Source organism: Protomyctophum parallelum (assembly GCF_964188405.1).
Source record: "Protomyctophum parallelum genome assembly, chromosome: 21".
In the NCBI taxonomy this organism is placed as follows: domain Eukaryota; kingdom Metazoa; phylum Chordata; class Actinopteri; order Myctophiformes; family Myctophidae; genus Protomyctophum; species Protomyctophum parallelum.
The window spans coordinates 35,196,707-35,218,154 of NC_139713.1; the positions used below are offsets into that span (position 1 = coordinate 35,196,707).

The window sequence follows — 21,448 nt, forward strand, 5'->3', positions numbered from 1 at the left end:
TGATCAATATCAATTACACCATTACACCATTACACCTCTCCCGCTTAGCGGAGAGTGTGGTGTGGTAGAGGACATCTCCCCGAACGCGTGGGTATGTCCAGATAGTTGCCTCGCGGAGGCCTCTTTGTCCAGTGTCCATTCTGGGTCCGGAAACGGTACTTTTTTCAGCGTTGACCACAGTAGAAGGTCTGCTGCTGTGAATTTTACACCTCTCCCACTTAGCGGAGAGTGGGGTGTGGTACAGGACATCTCCCCGAACGCGTGGGTATGTCCAGATAGTTGCCTCGCGGAGCCGTCTTTTGTCCAGTGTCCATTCTGGGTCCGGAAACGGTACTTTTTGTCAGCCTTGACCCCAGTAGAAGGTCTGCTGCTGTGAATTTTACACCTCTCCCGCTTAGCGGAGAGTGTGGTGTGGTAGAGGACATCTCCCCGAACGTGTGGGTATGTCCAGATAGTTGCCTCGCGGAGGCCTCTTTGTCCAGTGTCCATTCTGGTTCCGGAAACGGTACTTTTTGTCAGCATTGACCCCAGTAGAAGGTCTGCTGCTGTGAATTTTACACCTCTCCCGCTTAGCGGAGAGTGGGGTGTGGTACAGGACATCTCCCCGAACGCGTGGGTATGTCCAGATAGTTGCCTCGCGGAGCCGTCTTTTGTCCAGTGTCCATTCTGGGTCCGGAAACGGTACTTTTTGTCAGCCTTGACCCCAGTAGAAGGTCTGCTGCTGTGAATTTTACACCTCTCCCGCTTAGCGGAGAGTGTGGTGTGGTAGAGGACATCTCCCCGAACGTGTGGGTATGTCCAGATAGTTGCCTCGCGGAGGCCTCTTTGTCCAGTGTCCATTCTGGGTCCGGAAACGGTACTTTTTGTCAGCATTGACCCCAGTAGAAGGTCTGCTGCTGTGAATTTTACACCTCTCCCGCTTAGCGGAGAGTGTGGTGTGGTAGAGGACATCTCCCCGAACGTGTGGGTATGTCCAGATAGTTGCCTCGCGGAGGCCTCTTTGTCCAGTGTCCATTCTGGGTCCGGAAACGGTACTTTTTTCAGCGTTGACCACAGTAGAAGGTCTGCTGCTGTGAATTTTACACCTCTCCCGCTTAGCGGAGAGTGGGGTGTGGTACAGGACATCTCCCCGAACGCGTGGGTATGTCCAGATAGTTGCCTCGCGGAGCCGTCTTTTGTCCAGTGTCCATTCTGGGTCCGGAAACGGTACTTTTTGTCAGCCTTGACCCCAGTAGAAGGTCTGCTACTGTGAATTTTACACCTCTCCCGCTTAGCGGAGAGTGGGGTGTGGTATAGGACATCTCCCCGAACGCGTGGGTATGTCCAGATAGTTGCCTTGCGGAGCCGTCTTTTGTCCAGTGTCCACTTTATAAAGTCCATGCACTCCAGTGAATAGCATTTATCCATTTAGATAACTTTATTATTATTATTATAAGGATTTAATTACTTATTCTTACACAGAAACATAATGTGTGTCTTATAGCATCATATAGCATCATTTAAATGCTTAATTTGTAGTTTTAATGTGCAAATTAAACTTTTTTTCAATACTCTAGAGGGTACTCTTATTTTGAAGAGATCGTCCACCGGAAGTCTTAAATTAGCTCACTAGATTAGCTCACTAGACGCTGCCCCCCTGTGTTCGGTGTGTTATTCAAAAACATGTTCGTAATGTAGTAGTTGTTAATTTAACCTCATTTTTGGTGTTCTGATTATTAATAAACATGACTTATTTGAAATATATGCTGGTGTATTCCATTGGGACGCTGAAGATATTGAAAAGGAACGTGAGTATATGATGAATTCCTGTTCTGTTCTTTAGCTACATAGAAATGTCTATTTGTATGTCTCTAAATGTTTTGATGAATTGAACAATGTGGAGGGTCCACATTGTTCAATAAAACAAGTGTAAAAACAAGTATAATGCTTAATTGGGTCGTCCACTCACAGTTAACAGTCTTTGTATTGAGTTTGTGCTTGAAATGTACTGTAATTCTGCAAACTGTTAATAAATATTTCAATCAATCAAGTTGTTTATTAATGATAATTTTTCTATAATGTGTGTATAACAGCTCAATGTGCTTTTACAATATTGAGGATAACGCTACTATAATGTTCTACATTAGCCTGGGATCAAGGCTATCATAGATGTATTTATTGTATCGAGTCTGACTCTTACTTTAGTATCTGTCATAGATGTGCAAATGTCTGAAAGAATCGATCAAATAGTAAACTACATCTATTGATCCAAGGCTAGTTCTACATAATACATACAAGGATATAAGATATTCTTGTAGACAAAGACGACAAAGAAGTACGAATATCCTCTTTACACTTTTGAGCAGTCAGATATGTCAAATGTCAATAGCATTTTTATGTAAAGGCATAATAGGCGGAATAATCGATGAACTGATTTGACAAATACGTCCTGTTTACAAATACGTCCCCTCGCCCGGAGAAAAAGATGTCCGTGTGCATCTCTTGAAAAAGTGGAGATAATTGACTAAATACACGTTTTGTGCCAGAACTTTCACATGGATATAAAACTAGAGGACCATTTTTCACTCCACGTCTTTGGAATTATTTAATGGACGAGTACAAACAGAGCATTTATCACATTTATGCCACCGATGTTTCAATTCTACCAGCATTACCAGAAGGGATCTATGCCTGTGCTGTGATACATGAAAATTTACGAAGTATAATTAAATGATCACAGGCATTCTAGGTCTACACTTATTCTAAAAGGATGTTACAATGTCACCCATAATTGATTTTCTTTTTCTTGTGATCTAGGCTACTATAAATGAGTGATGCATACATTATTGGCCATTCGATCACACAGAATAGACTGTAATTACAAATGAACTGTTCTTTTTGCAGACAAATGTCATTTACATAAAGAGGACTCTTCTCCTGCCCAGGCAGTACATCTTCAAACATACAGAGGGTAAATACTAAATAGGTGATGAAAATCATACTGAAATTAACATGGGCATACGTACAGTCGGTGCACATTGCTCACTGTCTTTCTGTCTTTGCTTAACAGACTTGTTTTGTTTTGTTTTACTCCTAGGCAAGTTGTTTTCATTTGGGCGCCAGTCAAGTACCACAGCCGCCAGTAGTGTAAAGGGAGAGGACTCATTTCTCAAATGGTTCCTGCTTTTGATTCCTGCCACAACGTTTGGCCTTGGAACATGGCAGGTATATGCTTTCTTTAGTGTGTTGTCAGTTTTACAATTGCTAATCTCTCAAGACAGATTTTGGTAACAGCTTTATCGATTAAGTCTTGCCAAATTCCTATGACTATCAGTCAAACTTATTTAGTGAAGGACAGCCCAAGAGTTATCAATGAATGAAGAAAGTGCGTCATCAATCATCATCTGGACAACCACTCACACCCCTCCACATGGAGATTGTAGGGAGGTTTAGTGGAAGGGAAAATGATAGATTCATCTAACCCAAGAAGCAGTGTTGATTTCGTCGAATAATACTATGACGAAAAAATGTTCGTTGACTACCTTTTTTCACTGACAAACTAAATGGAAACTAAATGAAAATTAAGCTGTGATAAATCACAGCTTTCTTTCTCCAATTGGTGTGGTGTTGCCCACATCACACCGTCACAGGTATCTACAGTACTTTTCTTGCTCTGTAACTGTATCTTAACTGCTGTGCTGTTTTTGTGACTGAATATCCCTCAAGTCAATTATCGTATACTCCTCTTCACAAGGTCAAACGGCATCAGTGGAAAATGCAACTCCTTGCAGACCTGATAAGTCTTACTGCAGAGCCTATTCCTCTTCCTATCGAGTAAGCATATCAGATATTGTGTAAAGTTAACAAAACAATAGGAACTATAATTAACAATTAAAAACTAACTGAAATTGTTGTAATATATCCAACAGGCTGTGTACTGATAACAGGTACTTGTACGTGAATATGCAATGTACTTATATATGTGTATGGATATATGTGTATAGTGCACTGTCTGAACTGTAACGTTCCCTAGGTCTGTTAGGGGCACGCTGAAGGCCGCGTGCTGCAGGCAGTGATTTGTGATGTCTAGTCAGTGACGTCAGTAGGACACGAAGTAATCCAAGCTATATATGATCCCGTAAGTGTAATAAACCTTGTGATTGTATTGATGTGACCAAGTCTCCGTGTCATGTTAATCTCTCTCCCGGAGCAGGCCTGCCCGTAAATGTCCGTTTGTCCGAACCATGGAAATGTCAACCGGGTCGTCACACACCAGAACCAGACGAGGGTCCAAGTACTTAGATTAGAATCAGTAAGTTAGTAATCATAACAATTGGTGTCAGAAGTGGGATCAGACAAGGGGTGAGTTCACTTCATATTTTACTCTTCATCCAGAGAAAAAGTGCCTCTCCTCTTGTCTGGTAAAAGTAATATAGGTTATGATGCAGGGTTTACCTTAGTTAAACCTTGTCTTTTTTATTGTTCCCACATTTAGTACAAGCTTCCAAATTTCACTGATATAGATCCTGTTAGTCAGTGTGTGTTTTTTAAGTGACTGATACAATTTTTTTAGTGACTTGACAGAGTTTAGAGATAAGACTGTTTGTGATCAAGCAGCGTATATGGTTTGAGTCCATATGTAAGCCTAATGAGGTTCATTAGCAGAACAGATTAATTCTGTTGAAAAAGACTGCGTCGGTGTTCCCACGCAGCATATGGTTGGAGTCCATATTAAGCCTGGCGTTTGGTACGTCAGCAGAACAGATTTATTCTGTTGGTTATTACACTGTTCTTGAAGCAGGACAGTGGCCTAGTGTTTGTATCACGCAGCTAGGTTAGAAGTCGGGACGAGATACGCCCCGCACAACAGCTGTGAGTTCTGCCTGTTGTTTTATAAATCTGCTATGATGTTGTCTAGCAGGATACGTGTCTGAGATATAGCGTATTTACGTTTCTGAGATATAGCGTATTGAAGACTGTGGCCGTGTTCCCACAGCATACTGTAATTCACTCTGGTCAAAGTCAAAAGTCACTGCTAGATTTTAGGGACCCATTTCAAGGTACCAGATAAGGGCTGGTGTGTGAACAGACATCGTTGTGCATTCCATGTGGCGTCTATGTTTTTTGTTGTGTTCTGTGTCTTGTCGACTATGGACAGTCAAAGTTGAAGCAACCCCCAGTAGAGGGGTGCACATGTTTATGAAAAGTGATGTCGAGGTTCCCAGACACGCTTAAGTACCACAGTAGTTCGGCTATGGGCAGTCGAAGTTCAAGCTCCCCCCAGCAGTGGGGTGCTCATGTGTATGAAAGTGTACCACAGTTGTTAGGCCACGGTCATCCATTATGCCAGGGTGATGGTAAGAGATGGGCACATAAGAGTGGCATCTCTGGTGTCTTTCATGTCTGGGAGTTGAGTTAAACAGTAGCATGCGTTGTGAATTAATGCAGTGTAATGCACGGTATGTAGTTCAATCTGATGTGGTTATCACAGCGCTAAATAGCCTCCAATCTGAGGGGGATGATGGATTGCTTAAGTGAAATATGAATCAGTATTCAGTAAGGACCTAGGAGAGGTTCTGGGTTCATTCACTTAAATGAGTGTGCAAAATAGCCGATCTACAAGCGGCACAAATGGCCTAATTGAAATAGATTGTCCAGCCTAGTTACAAGGCATGTAGATAGAAGTCTCAAATAGCCAAAATATGAGTATTAAGAAGGCAGCAGAGGCTGCTATATGTGGTGGTTATCTAAGGCAGTAAAAGTAGTCTAATGTTTTATTAGTGTAAAGTTTCAATGTGTCTATTTAGCCTGCCCTGTGAGCTGTAAAAGTCAATACACCAAAACTTAGGCATACCCAAGGCCTTAAAGATAAGTTCGGAGAAAACTGTAAGCGTTTTGGTTGGTAGAGTTCGTTAGAGACGAGCATTTATCTTCCCTGTTCAATATCGGGTTTTAGACGGGAGAGCGCTGAGGCTGGCGTATCCATGGTAACTAGTTGATACCGTTCAACAGCACACAGGCTTGTATCAGACGAGAGTGCCTATCTCTGTTCTCACTGGGCCAAGAGGGGCCAATGAAGCGTAGGCGCCGACAAATTGTTTAATTGTTGATAAACTTCCCCCCCCCACAGCAATCAGTTGGAGAGAGTCACTCCCTCACGAGGCCAGGGTTAATGTGTAGCTCTCAGTATGAGAGCGAATGGTCACTGCAAAAGCAGAAGTGGATTAGGCACGTGACTAATAAATAGTGTAATAATAATAAAAAATTGCCTTCATATAAGGATTAGAAGTGCTATAAAGTTGTTTTTGGGGGGGTTTCGATTGTTGTAGAGTCAGGGGGAAACTCAGTATTAATCTAGGAGTGGAGTAGTAGAACTCATTTGGGCCGAAAATAGCGTAGGCGCAGACAAGATTGTTTATAACTTCCCTACCCCCACACAGCTAGAGAGTCACTCCCTGACTTTCACGGAGCGTGTTATCTCTTATCTCATATAGCCAAGGTCAAAGACATGCTTAGACACTCAAATGAAGCTCTCTGTATGAGCTAATATTGCTCACTGAAAACGCAGCAGGAAACCCAGTATATTAATTAATGACGAGAAAATGCTGTAACTGGCCAATAATCTATGTGGCATTGGGCCAAAGTTCAGGAGTGAACAAACAATACAGGAGTATTTACTAGGAACACTAAATAGTTGGTGTAGAGTCAAGCGGAAACTCATTATTAATCTAGAAGCGGATTAGTCACGTGCATAGTGACAGGTTGCAGATCTACAAACGTCGAGTACTGGCCGATAGGGCCATTTTCAGCAATAATACTTGATTATTTATCAGGAGCACCAAATAGGCCTGAGATGATTAGTCACGGTTATGGTGACAAGTTGCCATGTAGTAAAGAGTAAAGAAAAGAGCAGGTCTACAAGCTCATTATGCCCGGCAGGGCACTGTCTGTGATCAAGAAATAAAGTGACCAGGGCAATTTTGGACAGGATATGTACAAATACTTCAAGTCTAGTTAAGTAGAGGACCTTAATGTAGGCAGCAAAAGAGCAGATCTCCAAGCTCGTAATGGCCGGTATGGCCTCATTCAGCTGTAAAATATAGGCACATTGGCTAGGTCAGGTACATTACTATGTAACGAGCGAGGCTATTCATCAGGAGTAAAATAGATCTGCAGAGAAAAAAAATTAAGGAAACGGGCCGCATTCACGGTAGTCAGATTGTTTGAAGCGAAATGGTGTAGTTCTTGTGACTTGACAAGTTTGGAAAAGACTGCGTGGTGTATACACGCGATCATTGGTATTAAAAGTCACTATGGATAGAACATTTAGGCACCCAACTAAGCGATCAGTATATATATATATAGCAGATCTACAAGCTCGTATGGCCGGAAGGGCCGCATGCACTAAGAAAAATAAATAAATAAAATGAATAGCGCAAATTGGCCAGGTTAAGTAGTAGGTATTAACAAATGTAAGCATTACCTAAGTGAAAATTAGTCATTATTCAGTGTATAATGCGGTATTTTGGTGGAGTTCCAGTCAAATACATTTCATTACACAGCCCTTTAAATTGCACCAAATGTAATCCCAAATTGTGTGTGGTGAATATTGAATCAGACAGGCCTGAAGCATAGGGTATTTTATTCAAATTAAACTATAATGGATATGACTCAGGGAGCTTAGGGAGGGGGGTTGGGCGCCCCTGAACCTAGGCTCCAACAGGGGACGGTGGAACCGCGAGGCTCCGAGGGCACGTTAAAGACGAGTTATAGTGCTGGGGAGAGCTACTGAAGGCCTCCGTGTCTGATGAAGGGTGAATTAACACCCTACCGTGGTATCCTCTAGTCAGCGCACTCGTCGGCGGTAACGGGCAGGCGATGCGTGGTACGTGGGCGACAGCCCACACCTAGCAGAGGTGCGTACGAGACGACCTCTGTGAATAGGCAAGGCCAGTGAAAACGGTCAAAGTTCGGATAGCCCATAGCTAAGTGGGGTCCTGGATCAGACCGTCGGATTCCTCCTGGGTGGCCAATCACCACTACGGGGTCAGGAGTTCGCTATCGACTGGGTCTCTGGCCGGTTGGGTCACAATGACATTAAGTCCAAGCCAGTTGCTTGAAAGATAGAACTGGTGGCTGTCGGTGCTCGGCTCAATGTTCAGTCAGGCCACTGTTAGCCCAACACGAATGAGTTAGTAGGCGAGCAGTGCTCTTTGTGATCGGCTGCCTTTGAAAAGAAGGAGCCGGGAAGCAAGGAGGCTTGATTTCTCTGTCCAGGGTTGCCTGGGGGGTGACCTCAGGCGGAAAGGGGTCCAGCCCGGGACTGCACCCTACACAGGGAAGTCCAAAGGACCTAAGCGCAGTTCATATTCCAAGGCGTAGCCGGCCTGGTAGGTCAAGTCATATTCTAAGGTGTAGTCAGATTTTAAGTCAGGTGTATATTCTAGGCTATAGTCAACCTAAGCGCAGGTCATATGGCTGCTATAAAGTAAGCACTTCATGTGATTTCTCACACGACCACACACTCACCCACACACACACTAAGAGGAAGTGTTTAGTCAACATTTTATGTTAGTAAAACTGCCACATTAAAAAAAAAAAAATGAAGGATATTCATCCTTCCCACTCTGTAATCGTCTAAAAGATGAATGGTCAACAGCCCAGCCACCCAGCTGGGGTAAACTCCAGCCAGAGCACCCAAGACCATAAACCTGGACTTTTCTTTTTGTGCTAAGAGGAGACAGAAAGACATTTTGTGGAGGTTTACCACTAAGCGTGTTTGCCAATGAACTTTGAACCATTTTGCTGAGAGGAGCAGCAGAAAGTCATTCTGTGGAGTTTTTGACCACTGAAACGTTTGTCTGGCACTGAACTGTGGGGCATTTTTGTTTTGTGTCGGATGGGACACATTGATTTCATGCGATGGGTTGTGTGTTGCCAGATGGTGACACACTAGATTGAATTGAACAATGAACACTTGTTTTTGTTTGTTTCAAGAAGCGGGGCTTTCCATCACGTGACTACGGGCAGTCATATCTACATCTACATCAGCGGACGAGGTTGAGTGGGAAGGTTTAAATATTTATGTTACCAGTTTTATGGTGGAATTCGGAAATGTGTGGCAAGTTATTTTCACATTTAGAGTTAGAGCAGCTCAGAGGCACGTGCACACGCACACACGCGCACACACACACAGAAAGATAGACAACAGGGAAATGTTTTGTCTAGTAAGAGTGGCCTGGGTAAAAGGGGAGGTGTGCGTGTACGTACGCGCGTACACATACGTGTGTGCATCAGGGTAGATCTGACATTTTCGTAGGAAAGCGAAGATCATTAGTCAAGGTAATTAGCCCATGTTTCTGCAGAATTTTGGCGCAATTTATAAACTCAAGCTGTAATTCATTTGAAAGGGAACTCCATCTAGATAAGAAGTAGGGAGAAATAAAAAGTCAATAGAGCCTAGGCCCAGTCAATGGTGAAGACAAGTAACTGTGTGTTATCGGATTAGGCCAACTTTAGTCTTATAAAGTCTGGATAGGGCAAATAAGTAACCGTCGAATTAGGACAATGGAACAGTTTAAATAATGACCACAACCTTTTTAAAAGTAATACAGGACTACAGCACACATACCCTATACAACATGTCCCACTCAGTAGTATGACACCTGGTAAGGAGCAGAGAGCGATGCTCATGAATAAATCGTCCAAAGAGAGACGAGTTTGTTGTGGTGTTTTTGGGACAATGTTATTGTAAACTTAGAGAAGATAGGGGGTGCTTCAGTGCACCATTAGGATAGGTGTGCAAGTTTTGAGTAGTGAGATAATAAGTGCACTATTAGGCCTGAAATAATTTGTATTTAATTACTAAGTGGGTTAGTTACTAATTGGGTTAGGAAAAACCCCAGTTGAGTGAGAGAAGTGTTCAGTTAAGAGAAGGCTTTAGATTTGGCTGGACTGTCGCTTCTTTCCATTCCACAGCATGGACGCATGTTTTTTGTGGAGAGGGGAGAAGTATCATATTCAGTTCAAATAAATAAATAGCGGATATGGATACAGTGTGTAGACATAAATGAAGTAGACATAAATGAAGTGTTATTCAGGGGGAAAAAAAGCAAAATTAAGATACAAAGGACCTAAGCGTAAAAGAGTGGTTAAGAGAGGAAGCAATAGAGTAGGGTGTGAAGGGTTCATGAGAAATGTTAGGGAGGGCCAGCAGTACAGAAGGATAATCTGTGATAAAACCACGTTGTGTTTCACAAGCGTGGTTAAGAGTGGGTGAGTTAACCCTAACATATAGTTAACCCTAATATATTTATATTCCTTCACAGAAACGCACAGAAGCAGTCAGGAATGCAGTCATGCTGGACCGCCGGACCTGGGACATGCATGAATAATAACTATCATTCATGTTTTTATGTCCCCTACCGCCATTTGTATGAAATGTGTCGGTTTAATTGTGTTTCAAGAGGGCAAATACAAATTGTATTTGAAGATGGATGTATGACGCTAATGCTCTGAATGGATTAACAGTAACCCATAACCCTTGAGTGACTGTGCTTCTGGTTGGAAAGGCTGCGGTTTCACGCAGCGTATATAGTTGTGGTGGAAATGCAAGGCCCTGTGTCTTAGTAGAACACAGTGGGCCGGTAGCATTATTGTTTACACAGAGCAGGTGGGCAGCACGAGGCAGAGGTCCAGAAAGCAGGGGTCAGGGGTCACACGGGCGGTAAGTATTAGACGCGCCACGCAACGTGCTAAAAAATACACATTTTGAATTTTAATTGTATTATATTAGTAGTCCTCTTGGATGGGTGATGGATCAATGGGAGGCATAGTGATTAAGAAAACCCAATGAAGACAGGACATAGGCCCCCACGCACACACACAGTATGCGTGTGTATTCTTTGTTTTGGGGGGGGGGAGACCCTGTGCTGTTCCAAGTTTTTCCACAGGACACAGCAGCCTGCAAAATGCAGAAAGGTTCTCCAGACCCAGCCCTGGTATGCACCAGGTCCAGCGGGCTTAAGCGGTCAGCCGGGGACATTGGGAGATGGCCTCGGGCATTGAACAGCACCCATTGCCTGCAAGGGTCCACCCGACCATGACATCAGGGCCAGACCACGGCCTACATCGGATGACACATCAGGGCCAGCCCACGGCCTACAGCGGACGCTACATCAGGGTCGAACCACCACGGCCTACATCAGACCATCACGTCGGTGATGCAGACCCCCTGTATGTCTGCAGCAGGGCCAGACCAGCCACGGCCTACACCGGACGCAGACCGCGTCCTGCAAGGGTCTGTATCTGACAGGTCACATGTCGGACCGCAGGCCAGGAGGGTCGGCGTCGGCCCAGCGGGGGGTCTAGGAGACCAGATGCAGGTGTGCCATTTGAACGACGTCCCATGTTCAGATTACCCGGATCCTGAACTCATGAGGGGAATAGGATCCTAGTCACATTGTGACGGAGGGCTGTTTTTGCTCAGACTTTTATGAGACAAGTCCTGGGTCAGGATGTGCGCGAGATTGTTCGCGCGCAACTTTTATGGATATATCATCAACGCGGCCTCATGGGCACATGCGCGCTATCTGATATGGATTCGGTACGGGACAATTGCGCGCGGTTGCCAGTATGAAGAACTGTTGGCTCTGGACGATGAACAGTATCGGTTCCAGTGACATGGACTAAGGTCGTGTGTTGGAATGGGCTGGTTGGTACGCTCTTGAACATGGTACGCTCGTGAACGTTTTCTAGTAATATAAGGTCCTGGACGTTTGGACTATTTTGTTTTAATGTTTCGGTGCTTGGACGGTTTGCAACATTTTCTTTTTATTGGATTAATGACTGGTGGTTGCTTGTCTCAATGTAAAACATGTGTTTCTTTGCTGTTATTATACACTGTCCCTATACATGACGCTCACACAGGGCCTCCGGAGATAAGGCAGGCAAGATCAAGGGTAGAGTGGTGTTGAGTGGTATAAAAGAGTGGCGTTGAGCGGTATAAAAGAGTGGTGTCAGTTATAAATGTCAGAAATGTCAGTTATCAATGCAATTGTTTCTCTTAGGTAAAGGTAGGCTTGGGTAGTCCTGCCTGATTTAATCCAGTTAGACATGCTGTACTTTCATTCCAGACAGAGCAATAACATGGCCAGATAAGACATGACTGAGGACGGAGTCATAATATACTGCTCAGAGAGCGTTCTGCAAATCAGGAATAGATTAGCAGGGAATGATCCGGGAAGTGTTGAAATTAGACACGAGGTAATGTTAAGTGTAAATGATCAGTGATCTGAAGTGATATTACATTAATGTGATATTATAATGTACCCTTTCCTATCCCCACATTCCATCTTCCTTGTTCCAGTCCCAGAACTTTCCTTAGTATTTTCAAATTGTGTATATGTTGTACAGATATTATATATTGTATATATATATTGTTCTTCCCCTCTGCTCTTCCTGTGTTTCTGCTATCTCTCTCCATTTCGTGTACAATCAGGTGGCGTGCGCGTGCTTGCTCAGAGATTGATCAATGATTATTGATTATGTAAGGAGATCATATTAAAATGATACGAGAGAGGCTTGACACAATTTCCCTGGCGGAGTGCCCAGGTTTTTCGGTGTCAATACGTGATTGTACACTTTTCCGCACTTTAACCACAGCACTTGATTGATTGATGATTGATGTCCTTTTCAAGGCCAAAGAGTGGACTGTTGTAATATATCCAACAGGCTGTGTACTGATAACAGGTACTTGTACGTGAATATGCAATGTACTTATATATGTGTATGGATATATGTGTATAGTGCACTGTCTGAACTGTAACGTTCCCTAGGTCTGTTAGGGGCACGCTGAAGGCCGCGTGCTGCAGGCAGTGATTTGTGATGTCTAGTCAGTGACGTCAGTAGGACACGAAGTAATCCAAGCTATATATGATCCCGTAAGTGTAATAAACCTTGTGATTGTATTGATGTGACCAAGTCTCCGTGTCATGTTAATCTCTCTCCCGGAGCAGGCCTGCCCGTAAATGTCCGTTTGTCCGAACCATGGAAATGTCAACCGGGTCGTCACACACCAGAACCAGACGAGGGTCCAAGTACTTAGATTAGAATCAGAAACAATAGGAACTATAATTAACAATTAAAAACTAACTGAAATAAAAGTAAAATCATTGTAGTTTTAGCTTTTTCATCATATGTGATGTCTTTCATCGTCCCCTTTTCAGTTTCTATAAAACATGTTTTTATAATTATAACTCTGGATTACATAAGCTATTCAATGTACAGTATATACCCTAGTTCTTCTTTTTACTTCATCGATGGTATAATTCGCCAGAAATAGCATATCTACTAAGCTCACAATGTGTCATAATGTGCCCCGTAGTGAGCTTGAAGATCAGATATTTACGGCAACTCAGTTGTATGAGAAAGTATAAATAAATAAAGCATATTTGTGTTAATCAAGTGTGTCTTTGGTTCCCAGTCCTCTTGAGCTAAATAACCTAGAATTCAGAAGGGTGACGGTTCGAGGACAGTACGACCACTCACAAGAGCTGTATATACTGCCCCGGTCACCGGTTGACCCAGAGAAGGAGGCCAGGGAGGCTGGCAGACTGTCCTCCAGTGGAGAGACTGGAGCAAATGTCATCACTCCATTCTACTGTACCGACCTACGGTAAGTATCAACTATTCTGACCAGTATCTAGTTTGTAATTCTTCTACAAAAAATGTCAGTCTGTAATGAAGAAAGGTGAGAATCATTACAGTAAGTATTAAGAATGAGTTAAGAAGCTTCAAATTCCACCACTCATATATTCTCTCAAACAGCATAAAAATCTTGGTGAACAGAGGATATGTTACCAGGAAGAAGATAAGACCCGAGACAAGGGAAGGGGGACAGGTAAATGGTTAATTTGTGTAAATAACTGAACATGCAGAGTATTTGTATTCCATATGCATTCCAAGGGTGCAATGTCCAGGGCCTGATGCATCAATTAGTTATTTTGTTATACAAAAAAATGAAAGAGATTTGTAGATAAACTGGATCTGCTCCCCAGTCCCCACTTGTCGTGACACTAGCTGGTTTTAAACTTTTGTTGTTAGGATATCGTAATCTGTTTCCCAGGAGTCTAGTGTCATTGAAAGTGGTTTTGGTAGATGCTTTTCATTGTTATTCCAGGTGGAAGGAGAAGTAGACGTGGTAGGGATAGTAAGGCTGACAGAAATCCGCAAACCTTTTGTGCCACACAATGATGCGGAGAGAAATCGCTGGCACTACCGCGATCTTGAGGCCATGGCCAGTGTCACCGGGGCTGAGCCCATCTTCATTGATGCAGACTTTGGTAGGACCCATTAAAACCGGTAAAAGCAGTCGTTTTAGATTTTTAGAAAGCATTTGTAGAATTGGCCTCAGGTCTACATGTTTTTCCTCATTTGAATATTTCAGTAATTATTAAATTAATAAAATAGCATAACTCTCCTAAATCTAAATTTGAAGAACACAATTTTCACAAATCAAAACTCAAAGGACAGCCGATAGTAGCAGCATATTATGCTTTTTTGCAGGCAGCACCATTCCTGGTGGACCAGTAGGTGGACAGACCAGGGTCACTGGACACATGCAGTACGTAATAACATGGTAGGTTTCACAACTTAACATTGTATTGCCATTGAGTTTTTGGCCCTGCCTATGACATGCCCAAAATAGGGACAACAGCTTGAAAGTACCAATGGCCACTAAAATCTTGTTGATTTCAATTTGATTATTAATATTATTTGATATTGATTATTGCCTCTCTTTCCCCAGGTATGGTCTGTATGCTGCAACTTCTTATATGTGGTATGCAAAGTTCATCAAAAAGATGATATGAACTGAACAGCCGTCTGGATGAAACTCACATATTTACAAGACAATGTTTTTAAATAAAAGGGTGTAATATTTAACTACATTTTGAGCATCAATGATCAAACTCAGAACAGTCCGTTGCTGTAACCGTACTTTCACCAAATTGCTTTAGAAATAGGCCATGTATTACATTCAACCATTCACAACCCGATGGTGAAGGCAACAATGTAAAATGAATAGGTGGTTTGCTCAAGGACACATGCAGCATGTTTTCAATTATTGTTCAATTCCAATCAGATTTAGTTTAATTGCAACCCAATTTCTTCTTTCATGTTAAAATAAGTGTTGACATTCTTGCCCTGTGTGCATGTTAATTTCACCTGGACAATTATATTTTTATAATCTGAGATGGGTGGGTCTTTCAGTACCTTGATGCTCAGTCACATAGGTCGATTTGTTTTCCTGACCATCCCTGGTGTTCGCCTGTTCGGGTGGATTTCACCCATGTTTAATGGAGAAAAATCCAATACACCTACAATGGGATTTAAATTTTTCACTGACCACTCACACATCCCAGGAATGGCTGGACCAAAGGAAGTTCCGAGCTCCATTTTTTAAATACCCAAGTTTTTAAGATTGCTAGGATAGGGCGCCCCATATTTGTGAAGTCTGAAATATTAAAGAGTACCTCAAGTTGCCTTGCATTACTGTACTTGATTCGATGATATTTATGGAATATTGGGTAAAGGGAGTGATGGTTTGACAATGTTTAGTGTTCTAGGGTTAATCAACCCAAGTCAAACCCAGATTTCCATGGAGCTAAACATCTTACAATTTAGTAAAGCGGGAATTTGGGCTAAGAAGGGTTCAAGAAAATGTAGTCAACTTGATTCAAATGTGTTCTGGATTGCAGTCATACGAGAAATTAGTTTCCCTCATGTATAGAGCACCGAAGCTGACGTCAATGTCGGTAGAGGGTTTAAGTCCACACATTTATAATTTGCATTGTAATCCCCATAGGGGGATTTTGATTTTAGATCGCCTCACAAGAACAGTTTGAAAAATTAACATGTCATCCAGGCCGTTTCAATCACATGGATATGAAGAATCAACTGACGGAGAGAAAACGCTAAGGTTACTGCTGCTGAATTAGTTACATTTTCACTAGAAACAGACTGTATCAAATATGAGTCGTAAACGACAGAGGCACCTCTGACAATTTCACAGACACTTTGTGTATTTTTTTTAACCACAATGCTTACGAGATGATTTTAAGATGATCCCAAGTTATTCTCCATAGAGAAATTACTTCCGTGAACCAGGGGATGAGCGAGTGACGTCAGGACTCCAGTGCTCTATAGTTCAGGTCTAGGATACTGTCAATGATCAACAGGTGTTTTCGGCACAGTATCTTATCAAGTAGGACTACAATCATTTGGGTTCCAGTTATTTCAATCATCAGTTTAATCAACATACTGAGGATTCACATTCAGTACTATGAACCAAGGCCAAATACACAACTATGGCTTCCCAATCAAAGCACATTGTAAAGCACGATATAACATAAGACAATACAACTAATTATGGTTGATGGGCATTTATTTCAACAATTTACATTTTATCCAAGTTTGGTGGCCAGTTCCTTGGCCTTTGCCTTTTCCAGCTTTGTGACACGGGCTGTAGATTTGGGACCAAGGATATTGCCTCCCCAATGACGACGAATCTGGAACACAGATACAAAGGCAGGTTCAATGACTAGTCCTTTTACCACATCCATATAAAATGCACAGAATGGATTACATGACAGGTACATGCATCACGAACACAAAAGAAACACCAATTGCATGTATAACTGATATGCTTATGCCCTATTAAAGTGCGGTCTTTGCTCAGGGTTAAAAAGCTATTTGAGCCACATGGAGGATTCAGGTGAATATATTCAATCATCATTGCAAATGACCTCAGCACTGAATTAGACATTTAATCAAGTACGGCAAGTGCAAATCTTTGCGAACACATTTCAAACCAAGGGAACCAATGTCCATACATTTGTTTAATATGGGTATCAGATGAAATCTCACCTCGTCGTATCTGTCGTTGTAATTGGTCTTAATGGCTTCCACGAGCTTAGCAAGGGCGCCCTTGTCCTCACTGTGAAGAAACAAAAGCAATAAGTCACCTGGAATGCATTTCTCAAGTTAAGACCACAAGTTAGTGCTTTTACATTTAATGAGATTTTAGCTTAATTGAGTATACAAGTCCCAGTGCTTTTGATTTTTGGCTTTTCCGAAACATTGAAACCAACAGACACAAATTCTGCTGCACACACTATACATAGGGCTAATCAAGCCACTGGAATCATTCAAAGCATGAATCAGCAACATGAAATGCTGTCATGTGGGCTTTTCCCCAGGTCTGTCTAACAATGCTGAAAGCATGGCATTTTATCCAGTGACATTTCATGCTTGTGCCCATCATTAGTGTGGTCTCTGCTCAGGGTTAAGATGTTGATCCACATGGAGGATTCAGACGAAGAAATTCAAACATCATTGCAAATGACCACCTCTGAACTAAAATATGGTTTAGTTAACAAATGTGTAACCATCGTGGGAGCAATATTTTAAATACTCAAAATTTCCAATGAAGGGCTGTCCACACAGACCTAAAAACAGAGTAATGTCATCGTGTATGAAAAGGTAGTTCCCCATTCTAATTAGTTTGCACATAACTAGTAGCAAGATTGTACTTACGGGTTAATCTGGGTGAAAGCCACTGAAGTGCAGGTCTTTCTGTGCACGAGCCTTCCCAACCTAGCCTTTCCCTTGATTATGCAGTATGGGACACCCATCTTGCGGCACAGGGCTGGCAGGAAGACAACCAGCTAGGAAAGTAAAATTAAATATATATTTAAGTAATGTATTATTTTAATAGTCGTGTTCAATATCTTACCCTATGTCAAACATCCTATTGCAAATCAATGGTACGCTTATAGCCATCACTAGTGCGGTCTTTGCTCAGGGTTAAAAAGCTATTTGAGCCACATGGAGGATTCAGGTGAATATATTCAATCATCATTGCAAATGACCACTCTGCACTGAATTATGGCTTAACTTTAGGTACACATGTGTATCCATTGTGAACAGGTTTTACCTCAATAGGATCCACATCATGAGCAATGATCACCAGCTGGGCCTTCTTGCTCTCCACCAGAGTTGTGACTGAGTTCACACCTATGGGACAGACATGTTTTTACTAACAGTCAGCAAAACAATCATCTAATAATTTGACCAGTGTCTGCATCACTAAGCATGTCAAGATTAACTCTTACAATGAGCTTTTAATATCCATCCAGCCTATCACTTGCCTAAATTCAGTGTAAATGAGACACCAAGTTTGAAACCTTCAAAAACTTTCTACACATCACACCTAGAGTTAAAAGTTAGGCTTTTCATTGTAGGTGTGAAAAGTGAAAAACGTTATAAAATACATGAATCCACAAATAGTTTGTGGAAATGTTTTGCTTGCCAACAAATTGCATGCATTTCCAAGCTCTTGTTGCATATTATAAAAACACAAATGGAAATATTAATTGCAAAAGAGTATAGTCTTTGCTCAGGGTTAAAAAGCTATTTGAGACACATGGAGGATTCATTCGAGTGGTCTTTGCTCAGGTAAGCTCATGCTTAATTTCATCTACATTCACTCATATGAGGATTCTGAAGAACACCTTCACATTCAAACATCATTGCAAATGACCACTCTTCACTGTATTTTGTAAATACACAAAGCTACACTTTAAGATAAACACTTTTGCTCTGGGTTTGATCCTCACAGGTGATTCAGGTTGCTTTCACCATTGTAAAAGCCAGTGAGGGGTTAGCATCTATCTAAATTGTAATCTAACGTTTCCAGAACTATGTCCAAAAGGTGAATAATTTCAATCATTGCAAATGACCACCTCTGAACTAAAATATGGTTAATCCAAGTGATTCACAAAGTGCAAGACTGGAGAAAGCAGCATGAATCGTAGTAAACAGTGTAAACTTGCCAACAATTTCCACAAGGTTTCAGGTAAACAGAATGAGAAGGTGGTGTTTATTTAAGGCACCTTCCTTTCTCAGTTGCAGCATCTCACCTGCACGGAGGACAGGAGGCCTCTTGGTTGGCGTGTCTCCCTTTCCTGCTGCCTTCAGCTCAGCACGGGCCAGCAGCCTCTGCCTCTTCTCCTGCTTCGTCTCTGGTCTGTACTTGTGGGCCAACTTGAACAACTGTGTTGCTGCGGTGAAACGGCACAGTACAAATTTAAGAAATTTTGAATGCAGTCATCCCGATTACAGGCATGTCATAGATTAAGATGTTGACAAAATAGCTCATAAAGAAGCTCAACATGAAGTGTTGCGAGCTAGTTTCTAGTTAATGTAGGCATGTCAGTCTCATGTGCGTCAGCGATCTTGGTGGGTGTCATCATTGACATAAGATAGCAAATATTCTTTACATCATTTGCACAGCATTAGACCTAACAACCTCAAAAAAATGCCCTTTCCAGTCATGTTTGAAAGTGAACGAGCCTGAAATACTTCTAGACCATCGCAGTTTTTGTTTTCCAGCTAACCTGTCTGGCGGTCCAGAGCTTGGGTGAACTGGTTGATCGCAGGTGGGACCTTCAGGCGCTTGTACAGGATGGCACGCTGCCTCTGAAGGCGGATGTAGCGAGGCCACTTGACAAAGCGGGTCAAGTCACGCTTTGGTTGAATGTCCTGACCTGTTAAGGACAAAAATAAATAGGTTTAGTTCCTTTATCAATAATGTCTAGTTATGCAGTCTTTTCAGTCTCATGTGCATCAGCGATCTTGGTGGTTTGTCATCATACGTTTAAGATAGCAAATATTTATTTACATCATTTGCACTAGATTGCACCAAACAAGATGTCAAATAATACTTACCAATGCCAAAGTTCTTGGGTCGCTTCTCAAAGAGGGGGTTGACCACCTTCTTCACCTCATGCTTCTTGGCCACAGAAGGGGCTGGTGCCACCTTCTTCCCCTTCGCCTTCTTTCCCTTCGGCTAAAAAGATGAAAGTAGCAAGTACACGACAATGTATAAGAATTAAACAGCACTGACTGAGGTAAATACATACAAACTTAGACTTTAAGATAGCTATTGCTTAAAACGAGTGGTCTTTGCTCAGGTAAGCTCATGCTTAATTTCATCTACATTCACTCATATGAGGATTCTGAAGACCACGTTCACATTTGTGACATCATTGCAAATGACCACTCTTCACTGTATTTTGTAAATACACAAAGCTACACTTTAAGATAAACACTTTTGCTCTGGGTTTTAAAAAAATGGATCCTCACAGGTGATTCAGGTTGCTTTCACCATTGTAAAAGCCAGTGAGGGGTTAGCATCTATCTAAATTGTAATCTAACGTTTCCAGAACTATGTCCAGTTAATAAAACAATCACTTCCCGTTAAAGTGTTCCCTTTTGTTCAGGGGAGACACGTTGGGTCTATGCACCATCAAATCAAATGTTTCGATAGTGAGACAACTTCTGATTTGGTATTGGCAGGAGGATATCATAATCATAATACAATGAACTGAACCGGCTTACTTACTAGTTAGGATGTCTAGTCATTCAGCCAACCAACCAGATAACTTTTAATCTTAAATGTATGCACGTGAGGTTGAGTTCTAACAAATTCACTGTGTATGAGTGGGAGCATTGACGACAAGCCCCGGCCTCTCGTCGCGGAACCCGGCAAACGTCTATAATAACTTTTAACAGCCATTTAATTTAACATAAGAAAACTGCCGATGTGTACAGCCGTAAATGATCCAAGTGCAAATATTGGGTTAATTAAATATTATTACAAACATAAGACGTATAAGCAACTGGGTTGAATTCGTATTCACCGTATACTAGTGACCAGTCCACAACACATCGCAGTTTAACATGGATTTTTACAAAAACCGCGACACATAAACTAGTCATATCGACTTGTAATATAATGTTTACTTAAACTACATCGATGGTTGTGCTCAATTTGATATAAAAACGTCGATAACACACAGATGCAAACGGATAAAAATGCAATAATATCATCTCACCATGATGGTTCAGATAGAAAAGAACGTACGAGGGAATTCTGGGTAACTTTAGAGTATCGCGATGCTTGCGTGTGATGACGTAGTCAGATCTACAAGCTCACAACGCGTTGCATCCGCTATTCGCAGTGAGCTTGTAGATCTGCCCGTTTTAGTACCCAGTGTGTGGAAACCGGAACCTGGTGGAAACGGATCCAGGGTCAGTTTTCATAAAAGTCTTCTCCTGCATTCTCTGCAGTCTACTCTGCACCATGCGCCACACCACTACAACTGAATGAACTGATCCTAGGTTATCAACACCAAGTGCAAAGAAAACCAGGGATTTTTACGGCTCTAGCAGAGATTCTCTAATTTCAAGGACCCCCCAGTTTGACATGCATTAATTAATGGCCCTTAAAATGTACTGTAAATTCTACAAACTGTTAATAAAGATTTCAATCAATCAATCAAACCCATTAATGGCATTTCTATCTCTGGGACCCCCCACTTTATATTGTAAAATGGAACCAAATGGA

The 21,448-nt window shown here is 42.0% G+C and overlaps 2 protein-coding genes across 2 annotated transcripts; one reads left to right on the forward strand and one right to left on the reverse strand.

Annotated features, from left to right (window-relative positions):
• Positions 1-1,649: 1,649 nt before the first annotated feature.
• LOC310879461 (surfeit locus protein 1-like) lies at positions 1,650-14,924 on the forward strand. Its single transcript, XM_083794173.1, has 9 exons — positions 1,650-1,787; positions 2,884-2,950; positions 3,077-3,204; positions 3,734-3,813; positions 13,463-13,654; positions 13,807-13,879; positions 14,159-14,321; positions 14,545-14,617; positions 14,786-14,924. The coding sequence occupies exons 1-9, from the start codon at positions 1,725-1,727 to the stop codon at positions 14,847-14,849; spliced, it is 903 nt and encodes a 300-aa protein (XP_083650299.1). The 5' UTR covers positions 1,650-1,724; the 3' UTR covers positions 14,850-14,924.
• A 1,481-nt stretch (positions 14,925-16,405) lies between these two features.
• Positions 16,406-20,956, reverse strand: LOC310879527 (large ribosomal subunit protein eL8). Its single transcript, XM_083794288.1, has 8 exons — positions 20,937-20,956; positions 19,768-19,888; positions 19,437-19,586; positions 18,960-19,100; positions 17,975-18,054; positions 17,575-17,705; positions 16,906-16,975; positions 16,406-16,547 (listed from the first exon to the last, which is right to left on the reverse strand). Exons 1-8 carry the CDS (start codon positions 20,937-20,939, stop codon positions 16,443-16,445), a joined length of 801 nt encoding a protein of 266 aa, XP_083650414.1. The 5' UTR covers positions 20,940-20,956; the 3' UTR covers positions 16,406-16,442.
• Between the last annotated feature and the right edge of the window lie 492 nt (positions 20,957-21,448).